The following is an 18,739-nucleotide window of genomic DNA, read 5'->3' on the forward strand; positions in this document are numbered from 1 at the left end:
AATCAATGATCTAGCATTAAAGGTAAGAATCTCTGGATTAACTATCTAATATTAGCTAAACGTAGTACTGAATAAATTGGCTACATTTCTTTAAATTGACAATTCTGTGGAGGGGGGTACTTCCTGTATAAACACAAACTCCCTTCCTTGACTACTTCCTTCCAGCAGTGTGTATCAAGGAGATTCCTAGATGTGAGAAGTGTGCAGGAGGACCTGAGAGAAAGGAATGTGTAGTATTGATGTAAAAAGTTGTGTGTATAAACTGTAGGGATACACATGGTGCTGGAGATCAGATGTGTCCGGTGAGAGAAAGACAGGTTGAGGTTACCAGGATCACAGTAGTGCAGAAGGTGTGGTGTTGTATGCTGAGGCAGTGAAGAGAGTACTAGAGGAAGATGGGTCCAGGGTGAGGGATCCTGAGAGGATCTCTGATTAGGCGGAGGTCAATAGAGAATGACAGGAATAACATGCTACAGAAAGGTTGTTTTGTTTTAATAGCCATGGTTGTCAACTGTACCACAGGAATATAATGTAAATCACAGTGGATAGATGTTGTGGTGGCAGCTGTTGAGAAGTACTTGGGTGTACAATATTTTACTGCAGAGTTACAAGGTGTTTTGAAGGATAATATCCCGTCCTCCCAGGCTTATGGCCTGGTGTAGGATCAGAGGGTCAAAGAAGTGGAATAATTATGAAGTTTTAATGGGTGTAGGGTTAGTTGTCTCGTCAATTTTTGTCACGAAGTGTAATGAAAATAGTAAGCTGATAAAAAGACAAATCAGTAGGTGGCAGCATGCACCAATAATAATTGTATGCAAACCGCCATTATACCGAAGAAGAAGACGTTTTCTTGCTTTACAACAGCCCTTCTCGCAGGAAGTGTGAATGCCCTAACATCTAGCACGGTTGCATTGCTGTAAAATTCCACTGCGGACGTCGGATTGAACATACTTTGGGTTTCACTGGTTCGCTGCACGGACAGCGCAGCGGTAATCAGGCTGGTATTTTATAGGCTACACTTACTGGGCCTCAGACAATTAAAACTATCTGGACTCCCGAAGAGGACGTTGTTCCAACAGACTCTCGGGTAGAGTTAGACGAGAACAGATAACACGATTCTTGGTGAATAGGGCTTTAAACGTTTTTACTTTAATAGATCAGGTCAAATCTATGTGAGATTAGCCTACATCACATTTATTTGTCACCACTAAAGTTTTGATATTGAAAAGGACGTCTGATTGCTCTGATCTGGCTGTTTTTTAAATCTGAATTCTGCAACAAAGAAAGTAACTAGTGTAGGCTAGCTACAGATGTACTGTCGTGTTTTTATTTGAAGAAATAATAGCTTCCACGATGGATCGGGTAAGTTTGGTTTACTTTTATTAACAATTTGCTTATTGTGGTGTATAACATGTCTAGGCCTAGTTGTCATCTTCTGACCTTCCATATCCATTCGTTTAATTTGAACAGCGGGACAAAAAAACAATTGTGGAAATAAAAACGAGGGATATTTTGTCTTAGCCTAAAGCACACATATTGATACAAGGCAATGGGCAGGTTAAGTCAGAACCATGGAGAAATGAGCCTACATCTTGCAGTAAGGGTGTGTGGGTAAAGTCGCCAGGAAGCCAAGGCAGAAAAATAGCCATATTACAACCTATGTGTTGTGATAATTGTGTTTGCTCTATAACCTGTTAGTTCATATGCCTTGACACAGCCGAGACAAGAATACAGTGGCTGAATAAATTCAACCACATGTTCAATCATAAAACCGGTGAAACCCACAAAACATTTTGTATTTAACAAACAGTTACATGACCTACAGCATGTTCAAGCCGGTTAATGTTTCCGACATTTTAGAACTACTAAATAACTATTGATTTAGTTACCGAAAGTCACAAAGAAAACGGGCTGCCTCCACTATTCCAGCACTACCTCAGGTGCACATTTCTGTCCATTTAGAACCAATGATGTCAAATCAAAGTTTATTTTACACGTGCGCCGAATACCACAGGTGTAGACCATACAATGAAATGCTTACTTACAGTCTCTAACCAATAATGCAAAAATATATTAGGTGAACAATAGGTAAATAAAGAAATAAAAAGACAGTTGAAAATAACAGTAGCAAGGCTATATACAGACACCGGTTAGTCAGGCTGATTGAGGTAGTATGTACATGTAGAAGCGTAAAGGAGGGTTTGGTGGTGGAGGGACACAACGCAGATAGTCAACGTCTGGGTAGCCAATGTGCGGGAGCACTGGTTGGTCAGGCCAATTGAGGTAGTATGTACATGAATGTATAGTTCCTGACTATGCATATAAGATAAACAGAGTAGCAGCAGCGTAAAAATAGGGGTTGGGGGCACACAATGCAAATAGTCCGGGTAACCATTTGATGACCTGTTCAGGAGTCTTGTGGCTTTTGGGTAAAAACTGTTGAAGCTTTTTTGTCCTAGACTTGGCACTCCGGTACTGCTTGCCGTGCGGTAGCAGAGAGAACACTGACTGGGGTTTTTGACCATTTTTAGGGACTTTTTCTGACACTGCCTGGTGTAGAGGTCCTGAATGGCAGGCAGCTTTGTCCCAGTGATGTACTGGGCTGCCGCACTACCCTTGCGGTCAGAGGCCGAGCAATTGCCGTGCCAGGCAGTGATGCAATGCTCTCGATGTTGCAGCTGTAGAACCTTTTGAGGATCTCAGGACCGATGCCAAATCTTTTTAGTTTGCTGAGGGGGAATAGGCTTTGTCGTGCCCTCTTCACGACTGTCTTGGTGTGTTTGGACCATTCTAGTTTGTTGTTGATGTGGACACCAAGGAACTTGAAGCTCTCGACCTGTTCCACTACAGCCCCGTAATTATTCTAATCAAAAGGAGAGACTTTTATATTTCTACAAAACCATCCCACTTTGTTAATTACTGCAGTAATGGAGGGTTAACGGTTACCAGATGGTGTAGAGCAAAAAGCCCAAATAAGCAGGGTTGGGTTACTACTTTTTATAGTCCTCCTGAGCCCTCATAACTAACAGATTTGTGAAATTATACAAGGGTACAGACAGTAACAGACAGCGAAATTTACATGGCGCCAAATGTCTGTCTCGGTCATTTACTGCTTGTTGTATTATAATTTATGTATAAACATGGGACACTGGGTCCTTCCCACAACAGATGAAGTCCAGTGTCCATTTGTGATGTGGGAAAGAGAAACTGGGGGGAGAGTTTTCCTGGCCCTGGCAGACAGACCAGCATTTGACACAGACACTAATCATGCAATGGAATGTAGTCTTTAGGTCTTATCACCAAGGCATCATAAATCAACTGCCAGCATTAAGCCTCAGAGGCTCCTCTCAGGTCAACAGACAGTGTGAAAGTACTAATTAAAAAATATTCTATAGGTCATTTGAATAACAATGTTGACATTTCTACCACAAACGCTAGCTAGCTCCTCCATAGTCCACGCTATGGTAAGATCTTGCCATTTTTCACTGTCAGGCAGGACATAACTCAAACTGTAGCTGAGAAAACAAATCAAGTCAGATTCTTTTGGTCACATACTTATCAGATCTTATTGAGGGTGTAGTGAAATCCTTGTGTTCCTAGTTCCAACAGTGCAGTAACATCTAACAATACACAACAATAATGTTACACATCTAAAAGTAAAAGAATGGAATTCAGAAATATATAAATATTAGTTTCAGAGTATAAATACAGTACATTCATAAGTATGTGGACACCCCTTCAAATTATTGGATTTGGATATTTCAGCCACACCCGTTGCTGACGGGTGTATAAAATTGAGCACACAGCCATGCAACCTCCATAGACAAGCATTGGCAGTAGAATGGCCTTACTGAAGACCTCAGTGACTTTCACCGTGGCATCACCATAGGATGCCACCGGTCCAACATGTCAGTATGCCAAATTTCTGCCCTGCTAGAGCTTCCCAGTTAACTGTAAGTGCTGTTATTGTGACGTAGAAACATAGAGGATTAACACTGGCTCAATGGAGAACTGGTACGCCACACAATATCTGAATCTGACCGCCGAGGACTAAAGCGCGTAGCCTGTAAAAATCATCTCTTTTGCAACCCTCCCTACCGAGTTCCAAATTGCCTCTGGACGCAACGTCAGCACAATAACTGTTCATCGGGAGTTTCATGAAATGGCTTTCCATAGCTGAGCAGCTGCACACAAGCCTAAGGTCACTATGCGCAATGCCAAGCGTCTGCTGGAGTGGTGTAAGGCTCACCGCCGAATGACAAATCTGGGTTTGGCAGGGGGGAGAATGCTGCCTGCTGTAATACATCTTGCCAACTGTGAAGTTTGGTGGAGGAGGAATAATTGGCAGGAACCAAGGATTATTTGACATTTAGAAAAGATCAACATTTTCAAGGCTGCTCTTCACATGATAACATTTTCCATCACAGGATGTAGAGACAGTATGTGGATATACTAAATCTTCTACCTGAAGGATAGAATAGTGTGTGTGTGTGTGTGTGTGTGTGTGTGTGTGTGTGTGTGCACAGTGCTGTGAAAACGTATTTGCCCCCTTCCTGATTTCTTATTTTTTTGCACATTTGTCACACTTAAATGTTTCAGATCATCAAACAACTTTAAATATTACACAAATAACCCAAGTAAACACAAAATGCATTTTATGTGATGATTTTATTTATTAAGGGAAAAAAGCTATGCGAACCTTCATGGCTTATGTGAAAAAGCAATTGCCCCCTAAACCTAATAATTGGTTATGCCACCCTCTGCAGCAACAACTGAAATCAAGCCTTTGCGATAACTGGCAATGAGTCTTTCACATCGCTGTGGAGGAATTTTGGCCTACTCTTCTTTGCAGAATTGTTTTAATTCAGCCACATTGGAGGGTTTTTTAGCATGAACCGCCTTTAAGGTCACGCCACAGCATCTCAATCGGATTCAAGTCCGGACTTTGAGTGGGCCACTCCAAAACCTTCATTTTTGTTTTTTTAAGCCATTCAGAAATGGACTTCCTCTGATTTAGTTAAACTCCAAAGGGATTTGGAGTTTCCTTCATTAAACAGTCCAAAATCACATTACACAATTTCACAAACAGTATCATCCTCACTCATTCATCTTATACAACAATTAGATGTAAGTCTCATATCTGAGGCTATTGTATAAACAGCGTTATGGTAATGTGGCCGTATTGTTTCACAAAATTGTACCAAATGGACCAGTTCGTAGCTGGATTCTTCACCGATCTTTTATACATTCTCCAGAACATAAATGTTGTTCGGACCTCAAGTTCTGTGAGGTGGAAGAAATTCCTTTGTTCTCTCTATGAAAATTCACGCTCTCTCTCTATACTGTGGCCATGAGAAGATAATCTCCTCCAGGAATTTACGACCTCTCTGACCACAGCAGCCTAGTTGTAGGAGACAGAGGCAGGGGGATGGTGCTGGCAGGGGGATGGTGCTGGTAGGGGGATGGTGCAGAGCTGTGTCCAAAGAGGGCAAAGTCATGACACTGCCATGGATGCTATTTTTGCCCAGTGTCTTTCTTAAGGTCAGTGTTCATGACTCAACCATAACTGAGGCAAGTGAGGCCTGCAGTTCTTTTAGATGTTGTTGTGGGTCCTTTTGTGACCTCTTGGATGAGTCGTCGCTGCGCTCTTGGGGTAATTTTGGTAGGCCAGCCACTCCTGGGAAGGTACACCACTGTTCCAAATTCTCCATGTGTGAATAATGTCTCTCACCGTGGTTCGCTGGAGTCCACAGCTTTAGAAATGGCTTTGTAACCATTTCCAGACTGATAGATGTCAATGACTTTGTTTCTCATCTGTTCCTGAATTTCTTTAGATCGAGGCATAATCTCTTGCTTTTTGAGATCTTTTGGCCTACTTCACTTTGTCAGACAGGTTCTATTTAAGTAATTTATTGTTTCAACAAGTCTGGCAGTAATCAGGCCTGGGTGTGGCTCATGAAATTTAACTCAGCTTTCCAAAGAATGTGATTAACCACAGATAATTCATGATTTAACTAATGGGGGCAATTACTTTGTCACATAGGGCCATGAGAGTTCGGATAGCTTTTTTCCCTTAGTAAATAAAATGATCACTTAACCCAAGTAAACACAAAATGCAGTTCATCTTTGTATAATATTAAAATGTGTTTGATCGGAAACATTTAAGTGTGACAAAAAAATAAGAAATCAGGAAGGGGGCAAATACTTTTTCACAGCACAGTATATATACAGGACTAGTTGAATAGGATAGCCTTGACTAGAATACAGTATATACAGGACTAGTTGAATAGGATGGACTAGAATACAGTATATACAGGACTAGTTGAATAGGATGGCCTTGACTAGAATACAGTATATACAGGACTAGTTGAATAGGATGGACTTCACTAGAATACAGTTTATACAGGACTAGTTGAATAGGATGGCCTTGACTAGAATACAGTATATACAGGACTAGTTGAATAGGATGGACTTCACTAGAATACAGTATATACAGGACTAGTTGAATAGGATGGCCTTGACTAGAATACAGGACTAGTTGAATAGGATGCCTTGACTAGAATACAGTATATACAGGACTAGTTGAATAGGATGGCCTTGACAGGACTAGTTGAATAGGATGGACTAGAATACAGTATATACAGGACTAGTTGAATATTATGGACTTCACCAGAATACAGTTTATACATATGAAGTGGTTAAAACAGTATGTAAACATTATTAAAGTGACCAGTGTTCCATGTCTATGTACAAAGGGCAGCCGTCTCTAAGGTGCATGGTAGCGCAACCGGGTGGTAGTCAGCTAGTGACAATTTCAGGGCAGGGTACTAGGTGGAGGCCGGCTAGTGATGGCTATATAACAGTTTGATGGCCTTGAGAGAGAAGCTGTACTGACCTCGCCTTCTGGATGATAGTGGTGTGAACAGGCCGTGGCTCGGGTGGTTGATGAACGTGATGATCTTTTTGGCCAACCTGAGACATTGGGTGCTGTCAGTGTCTTGGAGGGCAGGCATTGTGCCCCGGTGATGCATTGGGCAGACCGCACCACCCTCTGGAGAGCCCTGAAGTTGTGAATGGTGCAGTTACCATACCAGGCGGTGATTCAGCCAGACAGGATGCTCTCAATGGTGCATCTGTAAAAGTTTGTGGGTCTTAGGGGCCAAGCTGAATTTCTTCAACCTCCTGAGGTTGAAGAGGTGCTGTTCAGTCTTCTTCACCACACTGTCTGTGTGGATGGAAATCTTGCTTGTTTGTAGGTGACCAAATACTTATTTTCCACCATAATTTGCAAATAAATTCATAAAAAATCCTACAATGTGATTTTCTGGATTTTTTTCCCCTCATTTTGTCTGTCATAGTTGAAGTGTACCTATGATGAAAATTACAGGCCTCTCTCATATTTTTAAGTGGGAGAACTTGCACAATTGGTGGCTGACTAAATACTTTTTCACCCCACTGTATATATACCACTTCCATATGAAAAATCTGCCAAAGTGATTGAAAATGTTGTGGAAAGTAGTGATCAGTGATGCACTTCAGGATAAATGCAATATTAGTATGCACCAATCAATCAGAGATTCAGACTAAAGTAATCAAATGTTTGGTCTAATGATATTCTATGTACAATACTTCCTGTGGTCACCAGGACAGAGCTAGTCCGTCCCCTTCCAACCTGCCGGAGTCCCCTGGTCACAACTCTCCTGGTAGCGCCTTACTGCTGGATCTGAAGAGGGTGTCTGTGAGGCTGGTCGACTGCAGGAAAACACCAGGGCAGAGTGGAACTGTGAGAGAAGGACATGAGGAGGTTGATTTGATTTCATCAAGTAAGAACAATGGGGGGGTGGATGAGACCACAATCTGCTTCTGCAACTTCTGTTAATTAATTCATAAACAGTAAACACTCAGTGGCCAGTAAATTATCGATCCAGTTTTGTGAATGGAGGGGGTGTACCTAATAAACTGACCAATGAGTGTATATTGATGATAAAGACAGCAGGTTGTCTAGTAGTTAAAAGCATTGGGCCACTAATCGAAAAGTTGCTTGTTAAAATCTCTGAGCCAACTAGGTAAAAAATCTGTCTGTGTGCCCTTGAGAAAAGTACAAAACCCTATATGCTCCTGTAAGTCGCTCTAGAGAAAAGCGTCTGCTAAATAACAAAAAGAAAGTGTTTATGGACCCATATTTCCAAAACCTATTATTCAGTGTCTTTGTTTCACAGGTGACACCCCTAACTGTCGTTCTCTCAGTGGGAGGAGCTTATCATCTGGGGAGCCTCAACAACATGTTACTGACGTGACAGAGAAGAGTCTCTCCAGATCAGAACACCTCAAGAAACACCAGCAGAGATGTAGAGGGAAGAAAACTCACCACTACTGCTTTGACTGTGGAAAGAGTTTCACTCGCAGGAGTGGCTTCATTATGCACCAGCGGATTCACACCCGAGAGAAACCGTACTGCTGCTCTCAGTGTGGGAAGAGTTTCACCTGTGCAGGAGGTCTTAAAGTACACCAAAGAATCCATACTGGAGAGAAGCCTTACAGCTGCCCAGAATGTGGGAAGTGTTTTACTGCTTCTAACGCCTTCAAATATCATTTGCGGAATTCATACAGGGAGCGGCCTTACCCCTGCCTTGATTGTGGAAAGAGCTTCAACCAGTCATGCAACCTGACACACAAGCTAACACACACTGGAGTGAAGCCTTATAGCTGTGATCAGTGTGGGAAGAGCTTCAATCAGGCAGTCCACCTGACGACACACAAGCTAACACACACTGGAGAGAAGCCTTACAGCTGTGATCAGTGTGGGAAGCGCTTTGCTGTAGCTTCCACCCTGAATAGACACCAGGTAACACACACAGGAGTTAAGCCTTACAGCTGTGATCACTGTGGGAAGAGCTTCTCTGTAGTTTCCTCCCTGATTAGACACCAGGCAACACACTGGAGAGAGAACTTTTGTCTGTCTATGTGGGAAGAGCTTTGCTCTAGCTTCCACCCTGACTGTACACCAGCGAACACACACTGGAGAGAAGCCTTATAGCTGTGATCAGTGTGGAAAGAGCTTTGCTGTATCAGAAAAACTAACTATACACCAGCGAACACACACAGGAGAAAAGCCTTATAGCTGTGATCAGTGTGGGAAGAGCTTCAGTCAATCAGTACACCTGAATACACACCAGCGAACACACACAGGAGAGAATCCTTATAGCTGTGATCAGTGTGGGAAAAGCTTCAGTCAATCAGTACACCTGAATTCACACCAGCGAACACACACAGGAGAGAAACCTTACAGCTGTGAGCATTGTGGAAAGAGTTTCAGTCAATCAGGGAGCCTAAATTCACACCAGCGAACACACACTGGAGAGAAACCCTATGTCTGTTTTTGTGGGAAGAGCTTTGCTCATTTAGGGCCAATGAAAAAAACACCAGAAAGCAAAAATGTGCCGTATTTCATCTTCCGCTCCGACACCGGTTCCAGATCCCTAAATAAAGGATCAATAGAAAACATATATTGAACAGTCATATCCATCTCTTTCTTGCTCTGCTTTCATAACACTGTGAACAAGGCAGGTCCTACAGGCCCTAGTTTTGTCGCACCTTGACTACTGTTCAGTCGTGTGGTGAGATGCCACTAAAAAGGACTTAGGAAAATTGCATTTGGCTCAGAACAGGGCAGCACGGCTGACCCTTAGATGTACACAGAGAGATAATATTAATAATATGCATATCAATCTCTCCTTGCTCAAAGTGGAGGAGAGATTGACTTCCTCACTGCTTGTATTTATGAGAGGTATTAACATGTTAAATGCACCGAGCTGTCTGTTTGAACTACTGGCACACAGCTCGGACACCCATGCATACCTTACAAGACATGCCACAGGAGGTCTCTTCACAGTCCGCAAGTCCAGAACAGACTATGGGAGGCGCACAGTACTACATAGAGCCATGACTACATAGAACTCTATTCCACATCAAATAACTGATGCAGTAAAATTAGATTTAAAGAGCAGATTAAAACAACACAGACACGCGATAACACAGACACGCGATAACACAGACACGCGATAACACAGACACGCGATAACATACAGACACGATAACATACAGACACGATAACATACAGACACGATAACATACAGACACGATAACATACAGACACGATAACATACACACACGATAACATACACATGGATTTAGTACTGTAGATATGTGGCAGTGGTGGAGTAGGGCCCTGATGGCACACAGTGTGTTGTGAAATCTGTTAATATTTTGTAATTATTTTTTAAATTGTATAAACTGCCTTAATCTCAATTGTCTCGAGGCTTAAAAATCCCTTTTTAACCTGTCTCCTCCCCTTCATCTACATTGATTTGAAGTGGCTTTAACAAGTGGCATCAATAAGTGATCACATCTTTCACTTGGATTCACCTGTTCAGTCTATGTAATGGAAAGAGCAGGTGATCATGATGTTTTGTCCACTCAGTGTATGTCCATTAATATGTTATTAATATATCAAGTCATAAAATTTTAATTCATCACTACATGCAAATTAGAACTGGCCAGCTACATTTTTTTGGTTGTAAGCAAATCACAATATCCAGAATTCATAGCGATTTCAGGACTTGGAGAACCGCCCTGTGAAGGTTTATCCAGTTGATGTGAGAAAAATGTCTGTTTGTAGCCATCACTTTCAACTAGAGGATTTTGAAACAGAACTGAATTCTCAACTCTTGGGGTTGCCATGTCGTTGAACGTTGAAAAGTGATTCTATTCTATCAAAAAAAAAAATCCTCTCTTTCATCTCAAAGATGAAGGCATCCAGTCAGCTAACATCAGCACAGCAGAAAAAAGAAAAATCTGAGGTAGCTAACGAACTACATTTGTATATCTAAACCAAAATCTAGCTAGCTTTCCTGATACACTGGCTAGACATTCCAAAGCATATCAATGTAATGTGGGGGGGTCAGGGGGAAGAGAAGCACCATCCTCAGTGGTTTTTCAGAAAAAAAATGTTTCAAACATTTTAAGTTATCCTTTTTAGATAAAAACTATACTAAATATAATCATGTTACCAAGTAATTTATTAAAACATACTATTTTGCAATGAAGGTCTACAGTAGCCTCATCAGCACTCTGTAGGGTAGCACCATGGTGTAGCTGGAAGACAGCTAGCTTCCGTCCTCCTCTGGGTACAATGACTTCAATACAAAACCTAGGAGGCTCATGATTCTCACCACCTTCCATAGACTTACACAGTAATTATTACAACTTCTGGAGGACGTCCTCCAACCTATCAGACCTCTTGCAGCATGAACTGACATGGGGTCGTGTGTTTTTTAATGAGTGTATGGGCAGCTGCTGAAAAGTACCTGGGTGTACAAGATTTTACTGCTGAAGAGTTAATAGATGTTTTGAGATGTCAAAATATATATACATTTAAAAAATATATTCTGAAATAATGGTAGGGTTGGTTGGTGGTGCAATTAAATGTGTGTGTCACATGTTACGTGATTGAAAACACCCACTACTGTAGAGTAGTTCACTTTTTTGGCCTATCCCTCTGTACGGGTATATCTCTACTACTCTCACCACTCCTCCCCCTTAACCCATCTTCCTCTACTTTCTTCACTGCCTCAGCATATGACAACTTCTGCTCTACTCTAACCCTGGAAACCTCAACCTGCCTCTCTCTCACACAGGACATGTCTGATCCCCAGCTCCATGGGCACCCCTACAATTAACACATTCCACTACTTTCCCCAATGCTACACATTCCTTTGTCTCATGCCCTTCTGCACACTTCTCAAACCTTGGACCCTCCCTACTACACACTGCTGCCACATAGGAACACCTTGGACCCTCCCTACTACACACTGCTGCCACATAGGAACACCTTTCTGCCCAACAGAAATACAAACAATTATCACTAGACAACTTCTAGTTACTCCCTCCGATTCCACATGACCCAACTCTTTTTTTCACCCACCGTGAAACCACAAATGGATCAGCCAAAAGGCAAGAGTCCACTTTTTCCATAAACTTCACTCCTACTGTCAGACTCTTCCTCATCCTCGGTGTATACCTCGGTCTCCGATAACTTTACCACACCTTTCACTTCCGATACTTCACCCTCATTCACTTCCATTTCTTCTCCTGTCTTCAGCTCACTCTGCTTACACGTTCTACCATTTGTTCTTTGACAAACCATCTCCCTTTTTTCCCCACCATTTTTATCCAAATCGAGCTCACCCTCTTCCCTCTCTCTTAGACCTCTTTCTCCCTCTCTTTTTCCCTCCATTCCTCCTCCATTTTCCAAGTACACATCTCCTTATGATAATACTGCCGCTCCATCCCTGACACCCATCTTGTACTTTCTCTAGGGACTCCATTTTCCCCCTGAAATTAGATGTTTTTTTAGTGGATGTCTTTCTGGCTTCAAAACAAACACCACAGTCATTCGTTTTATGCTTATTTCCAATCCTGTGTATCAAATGCTGGACCCACTCACCTGTTTAGCCTTGCTTGCTACCATCTGTATATCTATAATCCCATTTATTAACGTTAATCTGTTTTTGTAGTTAAAATAATTTATTGTCTCCAGTGTGTTCTCTTCCTCTCTCTCCACTTTCCTCTCTTCCTCTCTCTCCACTTTCCTCTCTCTCCACTTTCCCCCTCTCCACTTCCTCCTTCCCCTCTCTCCACTTTCCTCTCTTCCCCTCTCTCCACTTTCCTCTCTTCCCCTCTCTCCACTTTCCTCTCTCTCTCCACTTTCCTCTCTTCCCTCTCTCCACTTTCCTCTCTTCCCTCTCTCCACTTTCCTCTCTTCCCTCTCTCCACTTTCCTCTCTTCCCCTCTCTCCACTTTCCTCTCTTCCCCTCTCTCCACTTTCCTCTCTTTCTCTCTCCACTTTCCTCTCTTCCCTCTCTCCACTTTCCTCTCTTCCCCTCTCTCCACTTTCCTCTCTTCCTCTCTCTCCACTTTCCTCTCTTCCCCTCTCTCTTTTCTCTTCCCCTCTCTCCACTTTCCTCTCTTCCCCTCTCTCCACTTTCCTCTCTTCCCCTCTCTCTCCACTTTCCTCTTTCCTCTTTCCTTCCTCTCTCTCCACTTTCCTCTCTTCCTCTCTCTCCACTTTCCTCTCTTCCTCTCTCTCCACTTTCCTCTCTTCTTTCCCTCTCTCCACTTTCCTCTCTTCCCCTCTCTCCCACTTTCCTCTCTCTCCACTTTCCTCTCTCTCCACTTTCCTCTCTTCCCCTCTCTCCACTTTCCTCTCTTCCCCTCTCTCCACTTTCCTCCTCTTTCCCTCTCTTCCACTTTCCTCTCTCTCCACTTTCCCTTTCTCTTCCCTCTCCACTTTCCTCTCTCCACTTTCCTCTCTTCCCCTCTCTCCACTTTCCTCTCTTCCCTCTCTCCACTTTCCTCTCTTCCCCTCTCTCCCTTTCCTCTCTCACTTTCCTCTCTTCCTCTCTCTCCACTTTCCTCTCTCCACTTTCCTCTCTTCTCTCTCCACTTTCCCCTCTCTCCACTTTTCCTTCCCCTCTCTCCACTTTCCTCTCTCTCCACTTTCCCTCTCTCCACTTTCCTCTCTTCCCTCTCTCCACTTTCCTCTCTTCCTCTCTCTCCACTTTCCTCTCTCCCCTTTCCTCTCTCCACTTTCTCTCTCTTCCTCTCTCTCCACTTTCCTCTCTTCCTCTCTCTCCACTTTCCTCTCTTCCCCTCTCTCCACTTTCCTCTCTTCCCCTCTCTCCACTTTCCTCTCTTCTCTCTCCACTTTTCTCTTCCCCTCTCTCCACTTTCCTCTCTTCCCCTCTCTCCACTTTCCTCTCTCTCCACCTTCCTCTCTCTCCACTTTCCTCTTTCCTCTCTCCACTTTCCTCTCTTCCTCTCTCTCCACTTTTCTCTTCCCCTCTTCCCTTTCCTCTCTCCACTTTCCTCTCTCTCCACTTTCCTCTCTCTCCACTTTCCTCTCTCTCCACTTTTCTCTTCTCTCTCCACTTTCCTCTCTTCCCCTCTCTCCACTTTCCCTCTCTTCCCCTCTCTCCACTTTCCTCTCTTCCTCTCTCTCCACTTTCCCCCCCTCTCTCCACTTTTCTCTCTCCTTCCTCTCTCTCCACTTTCCTCTCTCTCCACTTTCCTTCTTCCTCTCTCTCCACTTTCCTCTCTCTCCACTTTCCTCTCTTCCACTTTCCACTTTCCTCTCTTCCCTCTCTCTTTCCTCTTTCCCTCTCTCCACTTTCCTCTCTTCCTCTCTCTCCACTTTCCTCTCTCTCCACTTTCCCTTTCTCCACTTTCCTCTCTCTCCACTTTCCTCTCTTCTCTCTCCACTTCCCCTCTCTCCACTCCTTCCTCTCTCTCCACTTTCCTCTCTTCCTCTCTCTCCACTTTCTCTCCCTCTCTTCCTCTCTCTCCACTTTCCTCTCTTTCCTCCTCTTTCTCTCTCTCCACTTTTTCTCTCTCCTCTCTTCCCTCTCTCCACTTTCCTCTCTTCCTCTCTCTCCACTTTCCTCTCTTCCTCTCTCTCCACTTTTCCTTCCTCTCTCTCCCACTTTCCTCTCTTCCTCTCTCTCCACTTTCCTCTCTTCCCCTCTCTCCACTTTCCTCTCTTCCTCTCTCCTCTCCACTAAAAATCGAATACATTTTTATTGGTCACATACACATGGTTGGCAGATGTTAATGCGAGTGTAGAGAAATGCTTGTGCTTCTAGTTCCGACAGTGCAGTAACATCTAACAAGTAATCTAACAATTCCCCAACAACTACCTAATAGACACAATTCTAAAGGGGTGAATGAGAATATGTACATATAAATATATAGATGAGCAATGGCCGAGTGGCATAGGTAAGGTGCAATAGATGGTATAAAATACAGTATACACATGTGATAGGAGTAATGTAAGATATGTAAACATTTATTAAAGTGGCATTATTTAAAGTGGCATTGTTTAAAGTGACTAGTGATTGGGTCTCAATGTAGGCAGCAGCCTCTCGGAGTTAGTGATTGCTGTTTAGCAGTCTGATGGCCTTGAGATTGAAAACACTGTAAACTGATGATTTTAGATGAGGATGCTGTTACAGTAACAAGTCACATTGACAAGTGAATCTTGAGCAATGTTACATGGGGCAGAAATTGCACCAGGCTACACCCATACCTTTTTACTGTAGGCTTCTGCTACATGCCACAATACCCCCATATCTCATGGTTTCTTCTATGTATGTACTGTATATGGATACTGAAACTATGAGACTGACATTTTCTCAACATGCTCCAAGTGGGATAACTAGAAGCAGTAGTTCTGGTGTTTAGGTTTTTCATCACTGGTTATTTGAACAACATGATTTAGCAGGTGTTACCATCTTTCACACGTTGGAAGAGGACATTCAGCCCGTATCATGACAGAGCGGGTCGAGCTCCTCGTTACGGATCTTCTCCTTGTTCTACCATCTGTTAAACCATCTGTTTACCTAATAAACTGGCCACTGAGTGTATATTGATAAGGGTAGCAGGTAGTCTAGTGGTTAAGAGCGTTGGGCCACTAATCGAAAGGTTGCTGGTTCGAATCTTTGAGCCGACTAGGTGAAAAATCTGTCTGTGCCCTTGAGCAAGGTACTTAATAACCCTAATTGCTCCTGTAAGTTGCTCTGAATAAGAGCTTCTGCTAAATAACAAAACAGTTAAACGTGTTATCGTATTTGTTTATGGACCCACATTTGCAAAACCGGTCTATTCAATGTCTTTGTTTCACAGGGGACTCTCCTAACCGTCGCGCTCTCAGTGGGAGGGGCTTATCACGTTGCTGACGTGACAGAGAAGACTCTCTCCAGATCAGAACATCTCAATAAACACCAGCAGAGACGTACAGGGAAGAAACCTCACTGCTGCTCTGACTGTCGGAAGAGTTTCACAAGCCAGAGTGGCTTCATTATTCACCAGCGGATTCACACCCGAGAGAAATCGTATTGATGCTTTCAGTCTGGGAAGAGTTTCACCTGTCCAGGAAGTCTTAAAGTACAACAAAGAATCCGTACAGGAGAGAACCCTTACAGATGCTCAGAGTGTGGGAAGAGTTTCCCTACTTCTCAAACCTTAAAATTGCATCTGAGAATTCATACAGGGGAGAGGCCTTACCCTGCCTTGATTGTGGGAAAGCCTTGCTTATACACTGGAGTGAAGCCTTATAGCTGTGATCAGTGTGGGAAGAGCTTCAATCAGTCAGGCCACCTGACAAAACACAAGCTAACACACACACAGGAGAAGCCTTATAGCTGTGATAAGTGTGGGAAGAGTTATGCTGTAGCTTCCATCCTGAATAGACACCACACTGGAGAGACACCTTGGATATATGTGGGAAGAGCTTTGCTAATTTTAGGACCAATGAGACAACACCAAAAAGCACAAACATGGCTTATTTCATCTCCCATCTATCCAACACCAGTTCCAGATCCCTAAATAAAGGATCTATAGAAAACATCTAGTGAACAGTCATATCCATCTCCCATTCTTAAACAGTTGCCTCAGTCTGATCACCATGGTAACCTCTGTGCAGCATAATATGCAGCTCTGATCTAGGATCAGGTCTCCCCTGTGTCTATGTAATATCACACATTGATCTACATGGATAAATGTTATCATAGGAAATGTCATAGTGAACCTGTGGGGGGATGTTGATAATTGTATCTTCTTTCATGTACTCATGATACTATTATTATTAAATGTCATTATGTAGAATAATTGATCAAAACATTCAATCCATTATCTTCTGAACAAGATGTTATCACTTTATATTTTTATAATAATATCTAAATAGATTAAAATGCTCCTTTTAAAATTATCAATAATACATTGGATAATAATATCCATGAGGTCCAGGTAATAACTATGCATACTGTCTCTTGTAACAATGGTTAATGTAATAACTTTTAGATTTATGTAATAAAACTGGTAAATGTAATGTCATGTTGGTTAATATGATAAAATGTTGAATTGTAGTAATAAATTACTCCGTTTAATGTAATAAGTTACATTATCAGGTGAGTTACAACTTTAATGAATAATGTAATAACACCTAAACCAATGTTTTATGTGTTACCTCACTGATGTTAATGCACATACCACCCTCCACCAATTACAAACCTATGCACCTGTACTCACACACAAACACACACTCTTGTATTTGTCCCATACACATGTTTAGCAGATGTTATTGCGGGTGTAGAAATGCGTGTGTTCCTAGCTCCAACAGTGCAGTTATATCTAACAAAATACAACAATACTCACAAATACAAAAGTAAAATAATGGAATTCTTGAAATGTACACACATGTACATTCATACACACACATTGATCAACAAATAATCTGAATGAATCTGTAGGCCTTATAGTCAATGAGCCAGAGTGCTCGGTGGGGCTCACCTCGGGTTGAAAATGTCTCATAGGGTTTTTTTGAAGGGCCATGTCCCTGGAGTTGAACATGCATTCTATCACAGCAGCAATGGTACCTTTCTGTGTGTTTATCACTATTTCTATTCATCCCTCCATCCCTTTCAGTTTGCCCATAGGGTAAAACCCCTATGACAATGTCAGCATACAGTACATCAGGTTATTACTCATGTTTACCCTTTAATCATATATCATTGGAAATATTAGATTCATAGCTGTCCATCAGACACATCTTCAGAATGTTCAGATTGACAGAAAGTTGATATTTGACCTCTAGGAAATATATCAGAATTACCTGTCATTGCTTTTAAAACAAAATTATACATTTAAACTTTGTTTGACAATTGATTCTGAAACGTCATAAATTACCTTTCAAAAGTGTCCAGGCCTCAGGCGGGGATAACCCCTGACCGGACCCCCACCCCACGCCTCAGAGGACTCTGTTGTCAACGTCAGAAGACTGTAAGAGTGAAAAATATGTTCAGATAGAAACATAAAATAGACAAAAATACTTTGATAATGTAATGTGTTGTCGGTTGGATGAAACAGGACCAAAATACATTAGGAAAAGGTGAAGATCATTGAAGCAAATTAAAAAGAGTAAGGGACCAAGTATGGACCGTTGCCAGAAGAATGTGAAGAGTGAAGAACATTTAGACTCTGACTCCAATATGATGTTAATGCTACAAGCCCATAATTGTATCAATGAATCTAGCCAAGGTAGCGAGCCATGAGTCACCACTCAGAATACTATGAGAGGCAAGTGTCTAGGTTTACCATTATGCATTCATTAAAAGACTAAGGGACAACAGCTAATATCTTGCAATCAATGACCTTTTAAAATGGACAATTCTGTGACCTGTCATGGGCAAGATTTGAAATGACAATACCTAGCAAAGGTTAGCAAAGGTGTCAGCTGGAGATGATGTGCAGGAGCTTTAAGGGTTTGCAGTTTTGCATGATGTCTACTTTTATCCTAATTAGCGTTTGCGAAATTTGAGTGTAAATAGAGACGATTATATTGATAAAAGTCACCTTGTCCGAGAGAGATTGAAATGATTCTCAAAATGTCTCTCCAGGGTAAATCTATGGAAAATCCCCTATGGGTAAATGGTGGAAAGTGGTTGGAACCATTTCCTAGTTTGACCATTTGGTTTTAAGGGTATTATGACTCATCCACTGTGGGGCTCTATAGAGAGAAATAGTAATGGCATCTTTCTATAGGCACTAATTTTGCCATGGTTCGCTGGACAAAGACTATGGGGAAAATGAATGGCGGTTTTGCATGGTTTTGGATAAATGCTGAAAA

The 18,739-nt window shown here is 42.3% G+C and overlaps 1 protein-coding gene across 1 annotated transcript; it reads left to right on the forward strand.

Moving 5' to 3' along the window:
- Positions 1 to 690: 690 nt before the first annotated feature.
- On the forward strand, positions 691 to 8,626 carry LOC121844163 (zinc finger protein 3-like; the record flags this gene model as incomplete). Its single annotated transcript, XM_042314083.1, has 3 exons — positions 691 to 1,362; positions 7,646 to 7,823; positions 8,220 to 8,626. Coding segments are annotated over exons 1-3 (594 nt in total), but the record flags the coding sequence as incomplete, so codon positions are not given.
- Between the last annotated feature and the right edge of the window lie 10,113 nt (positions 8,627 to 18,739).

This window comes from Oncorhynchus tshawytscha, unplaced genomic scaffold (assembly GCF_018296145.1).
Source record: "Oncorhynchus tshawytscha isolate Ot180627B unplaced genomic scaffold, Otsh_v2.0 Un_contig_3343_pilon_pilon, whole genome shotgun sequence".
Taxonomy (NCBI): domain Eukaryota; kingdom Metazoa; phylum Chordata; class Actinopteri; order Salmoniformes; family Salmonidae; genus Oncorhynchus; species Oncorhynchus tshawytscha.